This window comes from Amphiprion ocellaris, chromosome 4 (genome assembly GCF_022539595.1).
Source record: "Amphiprion ocellaris isolate individual 3 ecotype Okinawa chromosome 4, ASM2253959v1, whole genome shotgun sequence".
Lineage (NCBI taxonomy): Eukaryota > Metazoa > Chordata > Actinopteri > Pomacentridae > Amphiprion > Amphiprion ocellaris.
Window position 1 is genome coordinate 28,364,783 of NC_072769.1, and position 24,975 is coordinate 28,389,757.

Consider the following 24,975-nt stretch of genomic DNA (forward strand, 5'->3'; position numbering starts at 1 on the left):
ATTTTTTTTATAGTAAAAAAAAATCAATAACTTAACTCTTATGCACTGTAATGTCACCAAATTTACTGCAGCCATAAACTCTCTCCTCCTCATCATAGTACAACTCTTGGTTTGATATAAAATATTATTTTTTTATAATTTTAGGGAAATTTCTATTAGTAATAGAATTCAATAACTTCCCTCTTATGTTTTGTAGTGTACTTATGAGGTGGTTTTGGGTGGGGGGTGGTGGTGGTGGGGGGTGGAGGGTGGGGGGGGGCTGGGGTGCAGTTTATAAGGGGGGCACCAAACAGGTTGGGAACCACTGTTCTAGGGCTAGTATCGATGTCAGCATGTAAATATCATGCATGTTTGATATTTACATGCTAACATCGATACTAGCCCTTGGATGTTAATGTTAGCTTTGAGGGCTAGCATCAATATTAGCAGGTACATTTGAGGGCTAGCACCGATTCTAACAGGTAAATATCAAACATGTTGCTAACCCTCGAATCTAACGTTAGCTTGGAGGGCTAACATTGATGTTAACAGGTAAATTTGAGGGCTAGCATCAATATTAGCAGGTAAATTTGAGGGCTAGCACCGATTCTAACAGGTAAATATCAAACATGTTGCTAACCCTCGAATCTAACGTTAGCTTGGAGGGCGAACATTGATGTTAACAGGTAAATTTGAGGGCTAGTATCCATGTCAGCATATTTACATGCTGATATCAATGCTAGCCCTTGGATTTTAATGCTAGCTTTGAGGGCTAGCACTGATTCTAACAGGTATATATCAAACATGATGTTAACCCTCGTTAGCTTTGAGGGCTACCTTGAGTTAACAGGTAATTCGGGAGCTAGCATCCATTCTAACAGGTAAATGACAAACATATTTGATATTTACATGCTAACAACGATGCTAGCCCTTGAATGTTAACACTAGCTTCGAGGGCTAGCATCAATGTTAACATTCTAGGGCTAGCATTGATGTCAGCATGTAAATGTCAAGCATGTTTGATATTTACATGCTAACATCAATACTAGCCCTTGGATGTTAATGTTAGCTTTGAGGGCTAGCATCAATGTTAGCAGGTAAATTCAAGGGCTAGGACCAATTCTAGCAGGTAAATATCAAACATGTTGCTAACCCTCGAATCTAACGGTAGCTTGGAGGGCTAACATTGATGTTAACAGGTAAATTTGAGGGCTAGTATCCATATTTACATGCTGACATGGATGCTAGCTCTTGATGTTTTTTATTTACATGCTAACATGCTAACCCTTGAAGTTAACATTAGCTTTGAGGGCTAGCATCAGTGTTAACAGGTAAATTCGAGTGCTAGCATTGATGTTAGCATGTAAAAATCAAACATGTTTGATATTTAGCATGTAAATATATAATAACATATAATAACATGTTTGATATTTGATATTTACATACTAACACTGATGCTAGCCTTTGGATGTTAATGCTAGCTTCGAGGGCTTGCATCAGTGTTAGCAGGTAAGATCGAAGGCTAGCACTGACTAACAGGAAAATATCCAACATGTTGCTAACCCTAAGCTAATATTAACTTTGAGGGCTAGCATCGATGTTGTGGCTGTCAACGTTAGGTTCGAGGGCTAGCATCGATGTTAACAGGCAAATTCAAGGTCTAGCACTGATTCGAACAGGTAAATATCAGACATGTTCGATATATACATGCTAACATCGATGCTAGCCCTGGGATGTTAACGTTAGCTTCGAGGGCTAGCATCAATTCTAACAGGTAAATATCAAAATAGCTGCCATAAAAATGTTAAATATTTGTACTATTTTCCACTTTTAATGATTAATTTAGTTTAACAAACATTAGTGCTGATCATAATTAGCAAATATTAATTAATTTTTGGGATTAAATACCAGTTTGTTTACATGATGCTACCCTTGTTTTTAACAGAACAAACAGCAGATTAAAGGTGTTTAGTTTCATTTTAGCTGCTACTCAGATGAAGATCGCTGGTTCACCTCTGCATGAGTTTCTTCCAGTACTTCATGGAGACTCCTGGCGCCACAGAAAGAGCTTTTTCCCACTGAAACACGGACAATAAATCACCACAATCATCCATTTCTGATGGCTTCCAACAACTATCACACAGACCAGTTGTTTATCTCTAATCTCCTTCCCTCCATCTTTATTTCTTTCTACATTACACTGAAAACCAAAACAAGAAAAAAAAACTTATTTCAAGGAACCTTTATCTTGAAATAAGTAAAAAATAATCTGCCAATAGAACAAGTGAAAAATGGTTTGGTAAGATTTCTTGAAATAAGATATGATATTTAGAATATTGAGATCTCAAAATTAGCTGGGAAAACTTATTTTAAGCCATATTTTACCAGGATTGTCAAGCTTAGGTGTCTTAAAATAAGCCAGATGTGCTTTAAAAAAAAAAAAAAAAAGCAGTTTTTCACTCAAAAAATAGGTTTTTGCGTTCATGTAACCTCCTAATTTGAGATGTATTAACCCTCCTGTTGTCTTCATTTACGGGCACCAAAAAATATTGTTTCCTTGTCTGAAAAAAGTCCCAAAAAATTCCCCAAATTTCTGAAAATTTGCAAAACCTTCAGGAAGAAAATTCCAATAATTCCTTAAAAGTTTCCCTTAAAAGTTTTTTTTTTAAATCCGCCAAATTTGGCAAGAAAATTCTTGTAAATATTTTCAAAAAATGAGTAAAAATCTACCAAAAAAAAATCCTAAAAATATCTCAAGTGATTACATATATATCAGTAAAACATCTGATGATGCGAAATTCGCTGGATTTTGGTAGATTTTTTGTGAATGTTCTTAAAGAAACATTTTTTAAGACTTCTTTTTTTTCCACCAAAAAATGTTCAAAAATTTCCCAAAAATGTTGAAAATGTGGACATCAGACGTTTCACTGTGAAAATATTTTTTTCCCTCACATTTTCAAACTTTAGAACGGGTCAATTTTGACCCATAGGATGACACGAGGGTTAAACTTATTTTGAGTTTTCTTGTAAAATGCAACTCAAAACAAGATAATTTCAAGATTATTTGACTTCACAAGATATTTAAGATGCATTGTCTTAAAGCAAGTCCCTCCATCTTGCTGAGATGTCTCTTGTTAAGCAAATTTATCTTAAATCAACTTGGATGAGACATTTTGACTAAAAATAAGACAAATAGACTTGGTAAGATTTAGAGTTTTTACAGTGTAAGCTGATAATAACGCCCACCTGCCCTAGCTCCACCATCAGCTCACAGTATCTCTGGATCTGTCCCAGCCTCAGGTGGATATCAGCTGCCTCCTTCAGCCTCTCCTCTTTACTGGGAGCTCCGATTCCTCCTCCGAACTTGGACATCTTGACGATGGTCAGCTCCTGGGCTTCAGACTGGACCAGATGGACCAACAATCAGAATCTGAATATTTAATGTCTCTGCTTCCTGGTTTGTTCTACAGCTGAGTTTTAAATTTTTGTCTACGAACCCCAGAAACACATTTTGTGTCGTCTTTGTCATTTTTTGTCTCATTTTTCTTGTTTTTTGTCTTTTTTTAGTCATGTTCGTTCTTCCATCCCACTTTGGAACCTTTTGGGGTATTTTTGGGTTGTTTTGTGTCTGTTTTTTACATTTATAACTAAACCTTTTAACAACTATATAATCAAAACAAGGAGAAATTTAATTTTGGATAATTTTTTTGGTCATTTTAGACAAATTTAGTATTTTTTTGACAAAATTGTGATTTTTAAGTAAGTTTTTATTAATTTTAGCCAATTTTTGAATGTATTTAGACAAAGTTCAGTCATTTTAGATCAATTTTGTCATTGTAACCTAATTTCTAATTGATTTGGGTAAATTCTGACACCTTTTTTGTCATTGTAGTTCTTCCATCCATCTTTGGAACCATTTTGTGTTGTTTTGTGTCTGTTTTTTACATTTAAAACTAAACTTTTACACAAATAAGGAACCAAAACAAGCAAACTAATTTAACTTTAAACAAATTTTGAGTTGTTTTAGAGAATCTATTAGTCATTGGATGAATTTATTTTTTTCATTTTAGACAAATTCTGTATTTTTTGTAATTTTGTGTCTTGCTGTTGTTGTTTTTGGTTGTTTACATCTCATTTCAGTTTTTTTTTTGTATTTTCCACAAACATTTTACATTTTAAGCAAATTTTCAGTCATTTTCAACAATTTTTGAGTCAACTTAGACAAAATTCAGTTATTTTTGATCGGATTTTGTCACTTTAACTTGATTTTCAGTTGTTTTAGGTAAATTCTGAGACATCTCTGAGTTCTCTCTCCTTCTTCATGATGTTCTGGTTCCACAGAGCTGCAGGACTTTAAAATGAACCTCAGTGAGTTCAAATGTTTTTAGCTATGAAAGACCAGAGTCATTTTAAATTTCATGTCTTCAAATCACTGTTTTTTTTAGTCATTTTGCACAGATTTCAATGCATTTTTGGAGCCTGAACGTGTTTTATTCATTTAATTGGTTTATTTCAGCCTCTTGACCTGAACTTTATGACATATTACTGTTTTTATTTGCTCTCTGTCCTTGTGTCGGCCTCATTCTAGGATATTTTGTTCTCCTGAAAGCTGGAATCACCAGAGAACATCATCATTTAGAAAAAGAAAACAGTTGTGATTGCTTCATTGCACATAAAACTAGGTCAGCTCCACATCTGTTGTCCAGACCAACAAAACATCTGAGAACCACCAGAACCTTCTGCTCTGAAACCCATTGGTTTGATAGAAACAACCTGACAGTCTGTGATGTCTGGACTCTAAACACTGAATAAATGATTGATAAATAAACAAACATCCACTGGTTAAACTGGCTTCTGATTGACAGGTTAAGCACGTCTCTCTGTGCCACGCTCTGATTGGTCGCCTGCTTCATTTGGGGGCTTGACTCACCGTTTTGAACTTGAGCAGGTGCTTCATGTGCATCACTCCTTTACTGTAGGCAGCAGGAAGCAGCGAGTCGTCCTGACCGTTGATGACCGACACCAGGTCCCACAGGTTACTGCTGCCCCCTGGAGGCTGGACGTGGAATACACACAGCAGAACATCTGAAAACATCTGGAGGTTCACCTCATTATTCTGTAAAACCTGTTAAACTCCGTCAGGTTCCTCAGGGATCCTCAGTCAACAGAACTGTTCTAGTGCTCAGCTGGATTCAGGTGTGGAGTCCAGAACGTCCACCTCGTCTTAAAACTATCTCTGAGTAAAATGATGCTGCCACCACCGTGCTTTATATCATGATGTTGCCACCACCGTGCTTTATATCATGATGCTGCCACCACCGTGCTTTACATCATGATGATGCTGCCACCACCGTGCTTCATGTCATGATGATGCCACCACCATGCTTCACTTTATAATGCTGCCACCACAGTGCTTCACATCATGATACCACCACCACCATGCTTCACGTGATGATGCTGCCACCACCATGCTTCACATCATGATGCTGCCACCACCATGCTTCACCTCCTGATGCTGCCGCCACCATGCTTCACATCATGATACCACCACCACCATGCTTCACATCATGATGCTGCCACCACCATGCTTCACTTCCTGATGATGCTGCTGCCACTGCGCTTCACATCATGATGCTACCACCACCGTAGCAACCAATTCTAGCCTCCTTCTCTAGTCTCTAGTAACCCCTTCAGAAGAGTCATAGGAGTCTTGGTGGCCTCCCACACTAGTCTCTCAGGTCTTCAGGACGTCCTGCTCTAGTCAGATTTATTCATGTTCCATCTTCCTTTCATTTCTTGATGGATTTAACTGGACTCAGAGATCTTCAGGAACTTTAAATGTTCTTGTATCGTCCTGACTGATACTTTTCAACAACCTTTTCTCAGAGTTTCTTGGTTCTTCAGTCTTCATGGTGCAGTTCTATCCAGGAGTTCTGATCCACCAGAGACTGGACCTTCCAGATCCAGGAGTCTTTATTCTACAACCACTGACCTCAGATCATCCATCAATCACTCATGACTTCTAGAACCAACTGTCGATGATTCAATGTTAAAAAGCAACAAAAGGAGGAAGCTTCTAAGACATTATAAAAGCTCCTTTTATTAATTTCTTTGTTGTACTGGCGTTCTGAGATAGACAGTTGTAAATATGCTGTTAACAGTATTTACTGTTGTGATAAAACTGACTAAACCGGCTTGTTCTCCTCTCTGTGACCTCTACTCTCACAGGAATAAAACCTCCTCCTCTGTTTGCTTAAGACTTTTCTCCTCTGATCTCTGTGTTTGATTTGCGTTTCCTTTAAGTAAACGTGGGATGAAGGGTGTGGTGCAGAGGGCTTTCTGTTGATTCACCTTCCAAAGTCAAACAGATTAAATGCACAAAGCTGCCACACAAACTGTAACTGTTTTATATCAGGATGTTATCTAATAAACACAACCCTGTAGTAAATACAGTTCAGATTGAGAAACTGTATTTAGAGGTGGTTCTCTATTTATTACGGGAACAACAACGACATCTGCTGGTTAGAAAAAGTTCACGTCACTGATTTAAATCATTTTCTTCACTGAACTATTGCTTTAGGTGCTGCCCTAAATGTAGATGTTATGGAGAAAAACCATGTCGCTGTAAAATAATGAGAGGAATGAGAGGAAAATCATACTGGATGAAAAAAATAGATGCAGCATGGCTCAAAACACAAAATGAGAAAACTTCAACACAAAATTACCACAAAGAGACACAAAATGACAGAAAAGAGACACAAAACGACCACAAAGAGACACAAAACAACAACAGAGACACAAAATGACCACAAAGACACAAAACAACCACAAAGAGATGCTAAACAACCACAAAGAGACACAAAATAACCACAAAAAGACACAAAACGACCACAAAGAGACACAAAACAACCACACACAGACACAAAATGACCACAGAGACACAAAATGACCACAAAGACACACAAAACCACCACAAAGACGCAAAATGACCACAAAGACACAAAATGACCACAAAGAGACACAAAACCACCACAAAGAGACACAAAACCACCACAAAGACGCAAAATGACCACAAAGAGACACAAAATGACCACAAAGAGACACAAAACAACCACACACGAACACAAAATGCCCACAGAGACGCAAAATGACCACAAAGAGACACAAAACAACCACAAAGACGCAAAATGACCACAAAGAGACACAAAATGACCACAAAGAGACACAAAACGACCACAAAGACACAAAACGACCACAAAGACCCAAAATGACCACAAAGAGACACAAAACGGCCACAAAGACGCAAAATGACCACAAAAAGACACAAAACGACCACAAAGAGACACAAAACGACCACAAATTAAATAAAAAACAACCACAAAGAGACCCGAACCGATGCAAATGAGCCACAAAACAAACAGGAAATGCATGAGAACGTCTGAAGTGTGACGTTGCAGCTGACAACCAGCAGATGGAGACAAACCACCAGAACATTTCCTCTCAGAATGAACCTGAACGTTTCCAGAGAGCAGAGATTTCAGCACGAGGATTAGAAACTGATTCCTAGAGAACGACCGTTAAATACTTGATGTCAGACACATCACCACCAACCATCAACCAACATTCAGAAGATCTTTACCGAAAAGCACTCAGAAAACCAGCGGAGCTTCTTGGCCTGGATGTCCACGCTCAGCTTGTCCAGCTCCTGCTTGATGTCTCGGGAAACTTTTCCACAAAGCAGCGGCGGGGAACCAGGAACCATCGCAGTGTCTGTAGAGGAAATACAGAAGGTTAGAACTTTAGATGGAACTAGAAAGTTAGAACTTTTGATGGAACCAGAAGGTTAGAACATTAGATGGAACCAGAAAGTTAGAACTTTAGATGGAACTAGAAGGTTAGATCAGCAGCTGAGGTTGTTGTGAGGATGTTGTGAGGACGTCCTGAGGACGTTCTGAGTATGTTGTGAGGACGTTGTGAGGATGTCGTGAGGACGTCCTGAGGAGGTCGTGAGGACGTCGTGAGGATGTTGTGAGGATGTTGTGATGATGTTGTGAGGATGTTCTGAGGACGTTGTGAGGACGTTGTGAGGATGTTGTGACGATGTTGTGAGGACGTTCTGAGGATGTTGTGAGGACGTTGTGAGGATGTTCTCAGGATGTTGTGAGGATGTTGTGAGGATGTTCTGAGGATGTTCTGACTACATTGTGAGGACGCTGTGAGGACGTTCTGATCCATGCTGCCAGTGATCGTCTCCCAGGGCCGGTCAGTGAGGACGTTGTGAGGACATTGTGAGGACGTTCTGACCCGTGTTGCCAGTGATCGTCTCCCAGGGCCGGTCGGTAAGGACGTTGTGAGGATGTTGTGAGGATGTTGTGAGGATGTTCTGAGGATGTTCTGAGGATGTTCTGACTACGTTGTGAGGACGTTCTGACCCGTGTTGCCAGTGATCGTCTCCCAGGGCCGGTCGGTGAGGACGTTGTGAGGATGTTGTGAGGACGTTGTGAGGATGTTCTGAAGATGTTGTGAGGATGTTCTGACTACGTTGTGAGGACGTTCTGACCCGTGTTGCCAGTGATGGTCTCCCAGGGCCGGTCGGTGAGGACGTTGTGAGGACGTTGTGAGGATGTTGTGAGGATGTTCTGAGGACGTTGTGAGGACGTTGTGAGGACATTGTGAGGATGTTGTGAGGATGTTCTGAGGACATTGTGAGGATGTTGTGACGATGTTGTGAGGACGTTGTGAGGACGTTCTCAGGATGTTCTGAGGATGTTCTGAGGATGTTCTGACTACGTTGTGAGGACGCTGTGAGGACATTCTGACCCATGTTGCCAGTGATTGTCTCCCAGGGCCGGTCAGTGAGGACATTGTGAGGATGTTGTGAGGACGTTCTGAGGATGCTGTGAGGATGTTCTGAGGAAGTTGTGAGGATGTTCTAAGGATGTTGTGAGGACATTGTGAGGATGTTGTGAGGACATTGTGAGGATGCTCTGAGGATGTTGTGAGGATGTTCTGAAGATGTTGTGAGGATGTTGTGAGGATATTCTGAGGATGTTGTGAGGATGTTCTGATTACGTTCTGACCTGTGTTGCCAGTGATCTTCTCCCAGGGCTGGGCGGTGAGGACGTTGAGGAGCAGGTTGGAGATGAGGGGGGTGAGGGACCAGAGCCGGACCGTGCTGTCTCTGCTGCAGCTGGCCATGGTGAAGGGTCGGTTCTGGTGACACGTCAGACCTGCAGGAACCAGAACCAGGAACTGCATTCAGAACCAGGAAAACACAGCAGCTTTATTCTACACGCCTCCTTAAATCTACCAAAAATAAACCGTTTGTCTGAAACGGATTCTGTAAAAAACTAAAAATTCTGTGATCTTCTGCAGAACCTGGAAGTCTGTCAGGATCGTGGTGGAACTAAAAGTCACATGAGGAAAATTCAGGGAGTTTTCAGCTGAACTGTGTTTAGTTCAAAGCGTAAACAGTTAAATGTCTTTAATCCAGAGTTGGAGACACCAAGTTTCTAAAAATAATAATAATAACAATAACAATAATAATAATAATAATATTGATAATAATTTTAACAATAACAATAATGATAACAACAACAACAACAACAACAATAATAATAATAATAATAATAATAATAATAATAATAATAAATGAAAATTAAACATGGGAATATTCTCATATTTATGTTTTTATTCACATTTTGGCTTCAACATTCTCTCTGAGTAAATGTTTATATGAAAGACTATTATTATTATTATTATTATTATTATTATTATTATTATTATTATTATTATTATTATTATTATTTAAACAAGATTCTAAAATAATAACAATATGATAAATTTTTGATAATTTTTTTACGATAAATTTTCACTTTTTATTAAATTTTCTCAACAGGGCCTTCATATTTGTCTTTTAAACTACAAAACAGATTTAAATGAGAAACTGTCAATATCATAATTTATCAGCCAGAAATTGTAAAAATAAATAAATCAACAATAAATTATCAATAATAATAATAATAATAATAATAATAATAATAATAATAATAATAATAATAATAATAATAATAATAATAATAATAATAATAATAATAAATGAAAATTAAACACGAGAATATTTTCATATTTATGTTTTTTATTCACATTTTAGCTTCAAAATTCTCTCTGAGTAAATATTTAAATGAAAAACAATCATTATTATTATTATTTTATTTAAATCAGACTCTAAAACAATAAAATATGTGTGTCCATATCAATACATTTTCATTTTGTAGGGTTTATATTTGTATTTTAAACTACAAAAGAGGTTTAAATGATGAACTATCTTTTCCAAAAAAAATGATCAAAATGTCACAATTTATCAGTCAGAAACTGTAATTTCTACATTTTTAATTTAAACCAGATGCTAAAACAATAAAAGTATGTGTGTGTATGTAGCATAAATCGGTTCATACTGATTTTTACTAAATTTTCTCAAAAGGACCTTTTATAACCTACAAAACTGGTTTAAATGACAAACTATCTTTATAAAAAATGTTCAAAAATCTTCATATTTCATTAAAATCACTGCATTCTACGGGTGTCATTTTAAAAAAAACTGCCAATAATAAACAGTTTAGACTTTTATTTTTCTAGATTTCCATGATTCTGTGTCGTCCTGACAGAACTTACTGCAGCATTCTGACTGTCTGCTGCAGAGAAAAGGAACCAGAGTGAGTTAAGATGAAGTTTTCTCACCGTAGACGTCGGCTCCGTGGTCGTAGACGGTGTCCAGACACGTCCCGTCTCTGGTGTCCCACACTCTGATGGTGTAATCCCAGGAACCTGGAGCACAAAGCCCATTAAAAAACATAGAAGAAGTAAAGTTACGTCACTCTAAAGTCCAGTCCAGTTCATCTGTTCAATCTCAGATCAGCAAACATTTAGAGAAAACTGATCTGAAACCATCATGAAAAGTTCCGTCTTTGAGTTTATATCAACATTTAAAACATGAATAACATCATAAAGTGATGTTTCTTTAACCATTTATGTAGTTTCAGATCACATTAATACTAAAATAAACATGTAGAAGACTTTCATGTGGAATATTGGGTCACAGAAATCTAGAAAGTTTTCTTCTTTCTGCAATTTTGGATAATTTTCAATTCATTGTAGACCGATTCTGAGTCATTTTGGATCCTTTTTAAAACAATTTTAGCCGTCTGAGAGAAATTCTGACTGATTTTGGATCATTTTCCTTTCATTTTAGACTATTTTCATTTCATTCTGAACTAAATTTCATCGTTTTAGATCATTTCTGAAAAGATTTCTGTAATTCTGGATCATTTTCAAGTCGTTATGGATCATTTTTGAGGCTTTTTTTTAACCATTTTCAGTTCATTCTGAACAGATTTAAGCAATTTTTGAGGCATTTTGTACATTTTTAAATCATTTTGGTCAATTTTTAAGTCATTTTGGGAAGATTTTGTCATTTCTGACGACTTCTATGTAATTCTGGATAAATTTTCTGCAATTTTGAATCATTTTCATGTCATTTTAGAGAAATTTAGTGTTATTGTGGATTTTTAATAATTTGAGAGGAATTCTGACTGATTTTGGATCCTTTCCCAGTCATTTTAGACTATTTTCATGTCATTCTGAACTAATTTTCATCGTTTTAGATCATTTCTGGCAGATCAGAGATGTTCGAGCCATCGCTGGTTGTAGACGTCACCTGAAATGAGGAGGTAAGGAACCTCGGTGTTCCACATCAGGCCTCTGACTGGAGCCGTGTGGCCGCTGAGGACGTTGATGCAGGCATCCTGAGTGTAGTCCCAGATACGAACGGTTCTGCACACAAACAACCACATGTTCCACCTCAACCTTCATGTCTAGAGAACCCTTACTTTATGCCTGGATGTGTTCCACCCACCCATCATCTGATCCCGAGCACAGGATTCCTTCCCTGAGAGGAGACCAGCGGACGTGGAACACCTTGGCCAAGTGTCCTGTGAAGACCTTCAGAGGCTGGTCTGAGCTGGTGGCCAGGTAGTAAACCCGAACGTTTTTATCCTCGCAGCCGGTTGCGATCATGTCTCTGCAGAAACACGACGAGAGAAGCTGCAGTGTAGAGTGGATTCAGTTCATCAGAGGATACAGAGTCTCTATGCTAAGCTAACTGCTCTCTGAGGCTGTGGTGGTCAGAGAAACAAAATAACGAGATGAGATAACATGAGATGGGATTAAATGAGATGAGAGGAAATGACATGAGATGAGATAAGATTAGATGTGATAAAATGAGATGAGACAAGATGAGATGAGAAGAAATGAGATTAAAGGAAATTAGATAAGATAAAATGCGATCTGTTAAGATGAGATGAGATAAAATGAGATGAGAAGATGAGATTAAATGAGATGAGAAAAGATAAGATGTGATAAGATGTGATAAAATGAGATAAGATGAGATATATGTGATAAGATGAGATGTAATTAGATGAAATGAGATGAGAAAAGATGAGAAAAGATAAGATTAGATAAGATGTGATAAAATGAGATGAGATGAAATGAGATGAGGTGAGATGAGATAAGAAAAGAAAAGATAAGACTAGATAAGATGTGATAAAATGAGATGAGATGAGATGAAAGGAGATTAGGTAAGATAAAATACGATAATATGCATTAAGATAAGATGTGATGAAATGAGATAAGATCAGATGAGATGAGATGAGATATATGTGATAAGAGAAGATGAGATACAATGTGACAAAATGAGATTAAATGAGATGGGATTAAATGAAATGAAATGAGATGACATGAGATGGAATGAGATGAGAAAAGATTAGATAAGATGTGATAAAATTAGATGAGATGAAATGAGATTAGATAAGATGAGATGAAATTAGTCTAGTCTGGCCTAGTCTCCATCATGTCCACTGTGGGATGCTGCTGTTGACCTTCCTCCAGCCCACTGCTTCCAGCTGCCCATTTCCACCAATCTACTCTGCATTGCCCTTACTGTACTTGATATACTCATCTACATGTTTTTGAATTTACCACCAGCTATATATGTAGTATATTTAATGCCAGAGCCATACACCATAGCAGTAAACTATAATCAGTTTCTCCCTGTTAAAAGGGTGTTTTCCTTGCCACTGTCACCTTTTGGCTTGTTCTGGGGGTCAGGCATATGAGTTCTGTAAAGCGTCTTGAGACAATTTGACTGTAATTGGTGCTATGTAAATAAAATTGAATTGAACTGAATTGAAATGAATTAGATGAAATGACACGAGATGAGATGAAATGAGATGAGACAAGATGAAATGAGATGAGATGAGAAAAGATAAGATGAGATAAGCTGTGATAACATGAAATGAGATGAAATGAAATAAGACAAGACAAGATGAAATGAGATGAAATGAGATTAGATAAGATAAAATGTGATAATATGCCTTACAATGAGATGAGATTAGATAAGATGAGATAAAGTGTGATAATATGTGTTAAGATAAGACAAAGATAAGATAAAGATAAGCATTCAGTCACATGAGTCATCTCAATAACATCATGTTTGCCTGTTTTTGGTTTGAGAACGTTCCTCCTTTGTTACAGAATAACGTACTAGAATGTGCTTCCTTAACATTTCTATAAAGGAACGTTCTGTCATCTGAGGTTCTAATAACGTCTGGAAAACATTTTTCAAATGCTGGTTTGGAACGTTCTATCTTTGTTATCATGGAAAATTGAAAGAATGTTTTACAGAAGAACGTTCTTTAATATGTTTCCTCAACAAAAGGCAAAATGTTCTACCTTTAATATAGAACATAACATGAACGTTATAAAGCGTTCTGTATAAAAAACATTTTGTCATTTGAGGTCTAGTAAATGTTTCCTGAATGTTGCACTGAGAACGTTCTTCCTTTGTATCATTGTGGAAGCATTTTATAGAAGAACATTCTACAATGTGTTCCTTTAAGAAGGCCCCTAAAATGTCGTCAGAACACCATAGAAGGAACGTTCCACCTTTGTTTGTATGTCAAATTAAAGGTTATCTGAATAACTGGAAAACATTCTTTGGATGCTAGTTTGAGAACATTCCTCCTCTGTCATCACAGAACATCATCGTTCCACGAGAACATCTTCTGAATGTTGACACTGAAATGTTATACTAATGCTACAGGAACTTCACCTGACATGAAAACGTTCCTGAAAGGTTCCTTAAAGGTTTTCTTACTTGTTGTTCTGGCTCCAGTCGCAGCCAAACACGGCAGCAGGATGTTTGTACTTGTGCAGGATCTTCCCATCGATGGTTCTGATGATGCTGTTAGAACCATAAGGAACAGAGAACCGTCTGATCAGAACATTACGGGACTGTTTACAGATGTTGTTGTCTTCCTGTGACCTTTAACCCTCGTGTCGTCCTGCGGGTCAAACTGACCCGTTTTAAGGTTTGAAAATGTGAAAAAAATTTTTTTTTTTTTTCACAGTGAAACTTCTGATGTCCACATTTTCAACATTTTTGGGAAATGTTTGAACATTTTTTGTGGGAAAAAAAGAAATGTTAAAAATGTTTCATTCATTCAGAAAAAAATCAACCAAAATCCAGCGAAATTTTCTGGATTTTGGTTTTGTTTAAGTTTTGGGATGTTTTTTTTCTGAATGTTCTTAAAGAAAATATTAGAACTTTTACTGGTATATATGGAATCATTTCAGATATTTTTATGATTTTTTGGGGGAAGATTTTTATTCATTTTTTGAAAATATTTACAATTTTTATTTATTTTTACATTTCTAATTTTGCCAAATTTGTTTTTATTTTTAAATAAAACTTTTAAAACCACCACAAAGACACAAAACCACAATAAAGAGACAAAAACACCAAAAAGAGAGACAAAATAATCACAAAGACACACAAAAATAGTCCCAAATATTACCAAAACATCCACAACGGCACACAAAACAACCACAAAGTGACACAAAGTCACCAAAAAGACAAACAAAACCACCCCAAAGAGACACAAAACAACCACAGAGACACAAAACAACTACAGAGATACAAAGCAACTACAAAAACAAACAAAAATACCACAAAGAGACACAAAACAATCACAAAGACACATAAAAATAGTCCCAAATATTATCAAAACATCCACAAATACATACAAAATCACCACAAAGAGACACAAAACAACTACAAACACACACAAAATGACCACAGAGAGACACCAAACAACCACAAAGAGACAAAATGACCACAAAGAGACACAAAATGATCACAAATAGACACAAAACAACCACAAAGAGTCACAAAATGACCCCAAAGAGACACAAAACAACCACAAAGAGACACAAAATGACCACAGAGACACAAAATGGTCACAAAGAGACACAAAACCACCACAGAGACACAAAACGACCACAGAGACACAAAACCACCACAAAGAGACACAAGACAACCACAAAGAGACACAAAACCACCACAGAGACACAAAATGACCCCAAAGAGACACAAAGCAACCACAAAGAGACACAAAATGATCACAAAGTGACACAAAACCACCACAGAGACACAAAACCACCACAAAGAGACACAAAACAACCATAGAGACACAAAACAATTAAAAAACACACAATAAAAACAAACACACGCAAAAACAGTCCCAAATATAACCAAAACACCCACAAATACCCACAAAACAACCACAAAGAGGTTGGAGGTTCAGGTGTTGCAGGAGCTCTGGGAGCAGAGCATCACTGATGGTCAAAGTTAAACCAGCTGGTCTGTTTGATGGTTCTGTTTCAGACTTACTAGAACCCGTCAGCTGGTCTGATGTTTAATCTGATGGTTCTGTTTAGGACCTACCAGAACCCGTCTCCGCTGCAGGTGGCGATCCTCTTAGAGTCCTTATGGCTCCACGAAATACAGAAGATCCCGTTTTTTCCATGCTGGAGAAACAAACTGGGTCGTTACTGTCAACATCTTTAATGAACTGGACTACATACCATGATTTATGAAGGGAAACAACGTTCTAGAACCGGAACCGGAACATTTTAACTTCCTGGTTCTTCTACTGGGGTTCTAACCAGACAACATTTAACTTCCCGGTTCTTCTAGTCTACTGGGGTTCTAACAAGACAATGTTTAACTTCCTGGTTCTTCTCTTCTACTGGGGTTCTAACCAGACAATGTTTAACTTCCTGGTTCTTCCCTTCTACTGGGGTTCTAACCAGACAACATTTAACTTCCTGGTTCTTCTAGTCTACTGGGGGTTCTAACAAGACAATGTTTAACTTCCTGGTTCTTCTAGTCTACTGGGATTCTAATCAGACAACATTTAACTTCCTGGTTCTTCTAGTCTACTGGGGTTCTAACCAGACATTTAATTTCCTGGTTCTTCTAGTCTACTGGGGTTCTAACCAGACAACATTTAACTTCCTGGTTCTTCTAGTCTACTGTGGGTTCTAACCAGACAGTGTTTAACTTCCAGGTTCTTCTCTTCTACTGGGGTTCTAACCAGACAACATATAACTTCCTGGTTCTTCTAGTCTACTGGGGTTCTAACCAGACAACGTTTAACTTCCTGGTTCTTCTACTGGGGTTCTAACCAGACAACATTTAACTTCCCGGTTCTTCTAGTCTACTGGGGGTTCTAACCAGACAATGTTTAACTTCCTGGTTCTTCTACTGGGGTGCTAACCTCGTTGAATCGGGTGATGATCTTTCCCTTCCGGACGTCCCAGATAAACGCTCCGTTACGAGACGTAGCTCCGGCGATACAGTTCAGGTCTCCTAGGAAACACAAAGAGAATCAACGACAGCTGACACAACAGGACAAACATTCAGGACACCGTGGCAACAACAACAACAACCAGAGGAAACGCAAAACGTCCGAGGATCAAAGACTCATCTGGGAGTTTTAAATATGACACAGAGACGTCGAAATATCAGCTGATTTTAATTTACTTTATACAAAACACAACATTTTGTGTCTCTTTGTGGTCATTTTGTGTCTCTTTGTGGTTGTTTTGTGTTCTGTGGTTATTTTGTGTCTCTTTGTGGTTGTTTGTGTCTCTTTTCTGTCGTTTTGTGTCTTTGTGGTCATTTGTGTCGCTTTGTGGCCATTTTGTGTCTCTTTTCTGTCATTTTGTGTGTCTCTTTATGGTTGTTTTGTGTCTCTTTGTGGTTGTTTTGTGTCTTTGTGGTTGTTTTGTATCTCTTTGTGGCCATTTTGTGTCTCTTTTCTGTCGTTTTGTGTGTCTTTGTGTGTCTTTGTGTGTCTTTGTGTCTCTTTGTGTCTCTTTGTGTGTCTTTGTGGTTGTTTTGTGTCTCTTTGTGGTTGTTTTGTGTCTCTTTGTGGTTGTTTTGTGTCTCTTTTCTGTCGATTTGTGTCTCTTTGTGGTTGTTTTGTGTCTCTTTGTGGTCGTTTTGTGTGTCTTTTCTGTCGTTTTGTGTGTCTGTGTGTGTCCTTTGTGTGTCTGTGTGTGTCCTGTGTGTGTCTGTGTTGTCATACCTGGAGCCCAGGACAGGGAGTAGACCACTCCTTCGTTTCCAGGTGAGGTGTGGACGGCCGTCAGCGTGTTGGTGTCCCAGATCTTGATGGTCCCGTCGAAGCTAGCGGTGGCTAGCAGGTTGGGGTCGTCCGGCTTGAACTTACAGTCGAAGATGGTTTCTACATGACCCTGGAACAGAGAACAATGGAACCATGACACCACAGTTCTAACCCGGACCCCGTCAGCGGCCGGAGGTTCTGCAGAGTACCAGGTCTCGCAGGAAGTCCCACTTCTTGGCGGCCATGTCGTAGAGCCCCACGCCTCCGTCCATGAAGCAGCAGACGGCGTGTCCCGGGGGCAGCGAGAAGGACCTGTTCTGGGACAGCATGGGGGGAGGAACCGCCTCGCTGGTGGAACTGGTGTGTTGACTTCTACTGGGAGAACCGGAGCTCTGGGCTGCAGACAGAATCACACTTTTAGGAACACAACATGGACACTCAGACACACAATCCTTTAAAAACGCACTAGTGACCCACTAAAGGTGTCAGAGTGGATGTTTTGTGTCTCTGTGGTCATTTTGTGTCTTATTTGTGTCGTTTTGTGTCTCTGTGGTCATTTTGTGTATAATTGTGTTACTTTTGGTCTCCTTGTGGTTATTTTGTGGATTTTTGGACATTTTGTGTCTCTTTGTGGTCGTTTTGTCTCTTATTTGTGTCGTTTTATGTCTCTGTGGTCGTTTTGTGTCATAATTGTGTTACTTTTGGTCTCCTTGTGGTTGTTTTATGGATTTTTGGACATTTTGTGTCTATTGTGTTCATTTTGTCTCTTATTTGTGTTGTTTTGTCTCTTATTTGTGTTGTTTTGTGTCTCTGTGGTCGCTTTGTATCTCTTTGTGGTCATTTTGTTTCTCTTTGTGGACATTTTTTGTCTCTTTGTGTCTCTTTGTGGTTATTTTTGTGTCGCTGTGTCTCTTTGTGGTCGTTTTGTGTCTCTTTGTGGAAGTTTTGTGTCTCTTTTCTGTCATTTCATGTCTCTTGTGTTCATTTGTCTCTTATTTGCTTTGTTTTGTGTCTCTGTGGTCATTTTGTGTCTCTTTGTGGTAGTTTTGTGTCTTTTTGGACATTTTGTCTCTTATTTCTGACATTTTGTCTCTTATTTGTGTCGTTTTGTGTCTCTGTAATCTTTTTGTGTCTCTTTGTGGTCATTTTGTATCTCCTTGTGATCCTTTTGTGTGTCTTTTCAATCATTTTTTGTCACTTTGCAGTCATTTTTGTCTTATTTGTGTTGTTTTGTTTCTCTTTGTGGTCCTTTTGTGTGTCTTTGTGATCGTTTTATGTCTTTGGACATTTTGTCTTATTTCTGTCAATTTGTGTCTCTTTGTAGTGGTTGTGTCTTAATGTTGTCACTTTTTTTATCTCTTTGTGGTCATTTTGTGTCCTATTTGTGTCGTTTTGTGTCATAATTGTGTTATTTTTGGTCTCCTTGTGGTTGTTTTATGTCTTTTTGGACATTTTGTGTCTCTTCGTGGTCATTCTGTCTCTATTTTCAATCATTTTTTATCATTTTACAGTCATTTTTGTCTCATTTGTGTTGTTTTGTGTCTTTTTGTGGATATTTTGTGTCTCTTTGGTGTCATTTTGTGTCTCTTTGTAGTCATTTTGTGTCTCTTTGTGGTCCTTTTGTGTCTCTGCAGTCATTTTGTGTCTCATTGTGGTCATTTTGTATTTTGTTGTGTTTATTTTATCTCTCTTTTCTATAAATTTTTTAGTCATTTTTGTCTTAATGTCGCTTTTTGTCTCTTTGCGACCATCTTGTGTCATATTTGTGTCCCCTTTTATCTCTTTGAGGGCATTTTGTGTCTTATTTGTGTCACTTTTTCTCTTTTTAGACATTTTGTGTGTCTTTGCAGTCGACTGGTGTCTTGTGTTGTTTGTGTCTTTTTGGACATTTCGTGTCTTATTTCTGTCCGTTTGTGTCTCTTTGCAATTGTTTTATGTCTTAATTGTGTCATTTTGTGTTTCATTGTGGTGATTTTGTCTCTCTTTTCTATAATTTTTTTGTCACTGCCGTCATTTTTGCCTTAATGTTGTCGTTTTTTGTCTCTTGTGGTCATTTTGTGTTGTTTTTTATCTATTTGCGGTCATTTTGTGTCTGGCTTGTGTCACTTTTTGTGTCCTTGTGGTTGTTTTGTGTCTTATTTGTGCCCTTTTGTGTCTTAATATGTTGCTTTATGTTTCGTTGTGGTCATTTTGTGTCTCTGTGGATATTTATGTCTTATTTCCATCATTTTGTGTCCCTTTGTGGATATTTATGTCTTATTTCCATCATTTTGTGTCTCTTTGTGAATATTTTTGTCTTATTTCTGTCATTTTAGGTCTCTTTTCTATTATGTTGTGTCCCTGTGAACATTTTGTGTCTCTTTGTGGCTGTTTTATGTGTGCTTTTCCATCATTTTGTGTCTCAACTGTAGTGTTCACAGTGGCTTGCATCCCTATGTTGTGTTTAGATTTGGTATTGTGTTGTGTTTTGTGTTGTGTCTTTGGTTTTGTGTTGTGTTGCTCACCTTTCTTGGCCAGAGGAGAGTTGAGGACGTGCAGAGCATGGAATCCCGTCTTCTTCAGCTTGAAACTGTCCAGAGGAGTCGATCTCGACACGTTCCAAATCCTCAACACACCGACCTGCGAGTCTGACGGACACACAAACCTGTCAACACAATCCTCAAAACAATCCAACAGTTTTCCTCCTCCATGAGTCTGACGGACACACAAACCTGCCAACAATATTCTACCACAGATCAAACAGTTCTCCTGTCTGTGGATTCAACGTTTCAATGATGATTCTGTCTCATTTTTCTCATTTTGTTCCTCATTTTACTTGTTTTTCTCATTTTGTGTCTGATTTCTGTCTTGTTTTATCCCATTTATATCTAGTTTTTCTTGTTTTGTGTCTGATTTGTCTCTCATTGTATCTCCTTTTATATCAAATTTTTCTTGTTTTGTGTTGGTTTTTCTCATTTTCTTTCTTGTTTTTTAGGTTTTGTGTCTCATTTTTCTCATATTGTTTCTCATTCTGTGTTGGTTTGTTCCTCATTTTTCTTGTTTTTCTAGTTTTGTGTCTGATTTCTGTCTTGTTTTATCTCATTTTATATCTAGTTTTTTTTCTTTGTGTTGGTTTTTCTCATTACGTTGTTTTTTTACATTTTGTTCCTCATTTTCTCATTTTATATCGAGTTCCTTTGGTTTTGTGTGTCATTTTTTTTGTTTTTCTTGTTTTGTGTCTGATTTGTCTCTCATTTTATCTCCTTTTATGTCATTTTTTTTTTTTTGTGTTGGTTTTTCTCATTTTGTTTCTTATTTTTTAGGTTTTGTGTCTCACTTTTCTCATTTTATATCTAGTTTTTCTTGTTTTGTGCCAATTTGTCTCATTTTCTTGTCTTGTTTCTTGTTTTTATTGGTTTTGTTCCTCGTTTTTCTTCTTTTCCTCATTCTGTCGGTTTGTTTCCCATTTTTCTTGATTTTCTTATTTTGAGTCTCCTTCATATCTAGTTTTTCTTCTTATTGTGTTTGTTTTTCTCATTTTGTTTCTTGTTTTTTAAGTTGTGTTCCTCATATTTCTCATTTTATATCTAGTTGTTTTAGTTTGTTTGCCATTTTTCTTGTTTTTCTCATTTTTGTGTCTTGTTTTTCTCATTTTATATCTAGTTTTATGTTGGTTTGTTTGCCATTTTTCTTGTTTTTGTTATTTTGAGTCTTGTTTTATCTCATTTTATATCTAGTTTTTCTTGTTTTGTGTTGGTTTTTCTCATTTTGTTTCTTGTTTTTTAGGTTTTGTTCCTCATCTAGTTCTTTTAGTGTGTTTCCCATTTTTCTTGTTTTTCTCATTTTTGTGTCTGATTTGTGTCTTGTTTTATCTCACTTTATATACAGTTTTTTTGTTTCTTGTTGGTTTTTCTCATTATGTTTCTTGTTTTTAGGTTTTGTGTCTGTTTTTCTTGTTTTATTTCTTGCTTTGCGTTGGTTTGTTTCCAATTTTTCTTGTTTTTCTGATTGTGTCTTATTTTATCTCATTTTATATCCAGTTTTTCTTCCTATTTTCTTAGTTTTTCTCATTTTGTTTCTTGTTTTTTTAGGTTTTGTGTCTCATTTTTCTCATATTGTTTCACATTTTGTGTTGGTTTGTTCCTAATTTTTCTTATTTTTCTAGTTTTGTGTCTGATTTTTGTCTTGTTTTATCTCATTTTACATCTGGTTTTTCTTGTTTTGGGTTTGTTTTTCTCATTTTGTTCCTTTTTTTTTTTTTGGTTTTGTTCCTCATTTTGTTTCTCGCCCAGCGTTTTAAAGGTGTTTCCAGGTCGCAGACTCGTCCCGCTGCTTACCTCCAGTGATGAACATGCCGGGAGCAGAGGGAACCCAGGCCAGACACTGGATCGAAGCCGCCGCCGAGGGGAAGCAGAAGGAGGTGATGCAGGCCAGAGCTTCGCTGTCCACCAGCCGGATGCCGTTATGGAGGTTGGACACTGAGGGACAGGCAGAGATCATTGTCATCACACCTCTGATTTTAAAAAAATAGATCATATTTTACTCTATAAAGTGATTCCAGATGACAAATGTTGTGAATTTTATTCCATGTCAGTAAAATGAACCCTCCTGTTAGGTTCGTTTCTCAGAACAGCAACGATGTCAGTTTGACCTGGAGCATGTTTAAATGGCAGAAACTAAAAAATGGTTAAAGTTTTAAAGATTGTTAAATTCAGTCTTACCCAGTAAATAGTCGGTGGACAGAGGATCCCACTCCAGAGCACTGACCGGATCCTCCTCATCCGTTCCCTCCAGAGACTCCGGTCGAAGGACGTGTTTCTGACTTTTGCTGCCTAGACAGAAAAAAACAAAAGTCAAAAGTAAGGTTTGGGTTAAGGTTAGGGTTGGGGTTGGATTTAGGGTTGGGGTTGGATTTAGGTTGGGTTTGGATTTAGGCTGGGGTTGGATTTAGGGTTGGAGTTGGATTTAGGGTTGGGGTTGGTCGAAGCTGTAATTTTGGTGATTTTATTAAAGACAACCTGTTTTTTCCACCAGCTGGCAGGTTGTGAGGTCCAGAGAGTTACATGAGTAGTTTTAGTTATTTAGTTGCATTCAGGTGTGAATCCATACCTGGCTGAAACACCGACAAACTGCCGTCTGTGTGTCCGAACACCAGCTTGCCCTTCTTGGTGGGATGCCACCTGAACAGGCAGATGTCGGACAGGAAGGAGTGGGCTTCTTTGTGCACTGTGACGCCGGGGTCCGGGCCTCGATAGACCCAGATGTACAGCGGACCTCGCTGAGACACAAAGGCGACGCCATCCGCCGAGTTCCAGCACCAGCTGACCGACACCGGGATGCCTGAGAGACACGAAGAGATGTTCAGAACCAGAAAGACGAACTGCTGGATGACATTTCCAGACTTTCTGTGTGTAAGAAACTAAAGCTGCAGTCAGAGTTTACAGGAATCAGAAGAACAGGTGGTTCAACCATCCACGGAGATCTAACTGTGAAGCATCGGTTACCATGGAGATCTAACTGTAAAGCATCAGTTACCATGGAGATCAAACTGTGAAGCATCGGTTACCATGGAGATCGAGCTCCACAACATCAGTTACCATGGAGATCTGGCTCCACAGCATCAGTTATCATTGAGATCTAGCTCCACAGCATCAGTTACCATGGAGATCTGGCTCCATAGCATCAGTTACCATGGAGATCTGGCTCCACAGCATCAGTTACCATGGAGATCTGGCTCCACAGCATCAGTTACCATGGAGATCTAGCTCCACAACATCAGTTACCATGGAGATCTGGCTCCAAACCATGAGTTACCATGGAGATCTGGCTCCACAGCATCAGTTACCATGGAGATCTGGCTCCACAGCATCAGTTACAATGGAGATCTAGCTCCACAACATCAGTTACCATGGAGATCTGGCTCCACACCATGAGTTACCATGGAGATCTGGCTCCACAGCATCAGTTACCATGGAGATCTGGCTCCACAGCATCAGTTACAATGGAGATCTAGCTCCACAACATCAGTTACCATGGAGATCTGGCTCCACACCATGAGTTACCATGGAGATCTGGCTCCACAGCATCAGTTACCACGGAGATCTGGCTCCACAGCATCAGTTATCATGGAGATCTGGTTCCACAGCATCAGTTACCATGGAGATCTGGTTCCACAGCATCAGATACCATGGTAACATCCCTGCTAACCCTCTAGCCTTCATCTTCCTACCTTTAGTGTTGTCCAGTCTGGCCACAGCCTTCTTCTCTGCAACGTTCCAGACGATCAGCAGGTTGTCGGCCGACGCCGATGCGAACAGGTCGGGGTTGTCGGGACACCAGCTGATGGCTGTGATGGTCTTCTTGTGCTCTGACATGATGGACCTCAGCTTGAACTCGTTGTACTGCTGGTCCAGCTGCAGAGGAGCAAGAAGAAAAGTTCAGAAGACGTAGTCCATCGCTAGAGTTAGAGTGTCCAGAGATCCATCTTTAGGGTTAGAGGGTCCAGAGATCCAGGAGTTCAGGAAGAAAAACACAAACCAGGTGAACACCTGGGACAGATAACAGGAAACACGAAGACAAACAAACAGGAAGTAGCAACAAACACGCTGACGTAAACAGGAAGTAGCGACAAACACGCTGATGTAAACAGGAAATAGCAACAAACTTGCTGATGTAAACTGGAAATAGCAACAAACGCGCTGATGTAAACAGGAAGTAGCGACACAAAACAGAAAGACTATTAATAAACAGAAACCTGACCAGAGACGAAGGTGAAACTAATGAGGGGAACAAAAGAGGAAGGAAACAGACCAAAGGAGGAAGTAGAAACACACAAGGGATTTCAAAATAAAAACAGGAAATAAACAAACCAAACCTACAGAACAGGTAAAGAAGGAAGAAAGGGCGATTTTTATGAGAATTCTCTGCAGTAGTTCAACTCCCCGACCTTCGTTAATGCAGACGAGAACCTCAAGGAACCTCTGTTGTTGGGAGGATCTCGAGGAACCTTTAAAATATCAGCTCAGAGAACAGGTTGCTGGAGGAACCTTATTAATTATAACTGTGCAAACTGTAATGTTTTAACATGTATATAATCAGCCTGGTTCATAAAAACACCAGCAGTTTTACACACTTTATTTTAGTCCAATAGGAAGCCATTAAACCCCAATACCTCCATAGTTCTGTAGTTTCCTGCTGGTTCTGGGAGACAAAACGGAAAAATAAACTGTGGAACTAATTCAGGTTCCAGTTTAAATTACGGAACTAAAGATATTAATACTAGTAGAGTTGGGACAATTACGATCTTGTTTGACTTTCTGCTGACAGATTTACTAACGTGAAGTTCCCGACTCGACCAAATTATAACAAGTTAAAAATACCAAAAAGAATTGGTCACCTCAGGTGGTACCGATACCTGAAGTTTTAGGTCCAGGCCCATGGACTAAATGTAAAGAAAGAAAAGTCTTGTCTCCAATGTTTGGTTTTCTTG

General features: G+C 38.4%; 1 protein-coding gene across 2 annotated transcripts in view; it reads right to left on the reverse strand.

Moving 5' to 3' along the window:
* The window catches only part of wdr17 (WD repeat domain 17), a 44,224-nt gene that overhangs the window by 14,763 nt on the left and 4,486 nt on the right, over nt 1-24,975 (reverse strand). For both annotated transcript variants that reach the window (XM_023274496.3, XM_023274497.3), the window contains exons 3-20: nt 23,716-23,899; nt 22,596-22,826; nt 22,208-22,318; nt 21,824-21,964; nt 20,012-20,134; nt 17,717-17,904; nt 17,469-17,637; nt 16,656-16,747; nt 15,821-15,903; nt 14,192-14,278; nt 11,894-12,058; nt 11,696-11,811; nt 10,720-10,806; nt 9,060-9,209; nt 7,619-7,749; nt 4,910-5,035; nt 3,226-3,381; nt 1,993-2,057 (exon numbers count right to left, since the gene is read on the reverse strand). In XM_023274496.3, the coding sequence (XP_023130264.1) occupies nt 1,993-2,057; nt 3,226-3,381; nt 4,910-5,035; nt 7,619-7,749; nt 9,060-9,209; nt 10,720-10,806; nt 11,696-11,811; nt 11,894-12,058; nt 14,192-14,278; nt 15,821-15,903; nt 16,656-16,747; nt 17,469-17,637; nt 17,717-17,904; nt 20,012-20,134; nt 21,824-21,964; nt 22,208-22,318; nt 22,596-22,826; nt 23,716-23,899 (2,405 nt within the window). The remainder of the gene's footprint in view (nt 1-1,992; nt 2,058-3,225; nt 3,382-4,909; nt 5,036-7,618; nt 7,750-9,059; nt 9,210-10,719; nt 10,807-11,695; nt 11,812-11,893; nt 12,059-14,191; nt 14,279-15,820; nt 15,904-16,655; nt 16,748-17,468; nt 17,638-17,716; nt 17,905-20,011; nt 20,135-21,823; nt 21,965-22,207; nt 22,319-22,595; nt 22,827-23,715; nt 23,900-24,975) is intronic.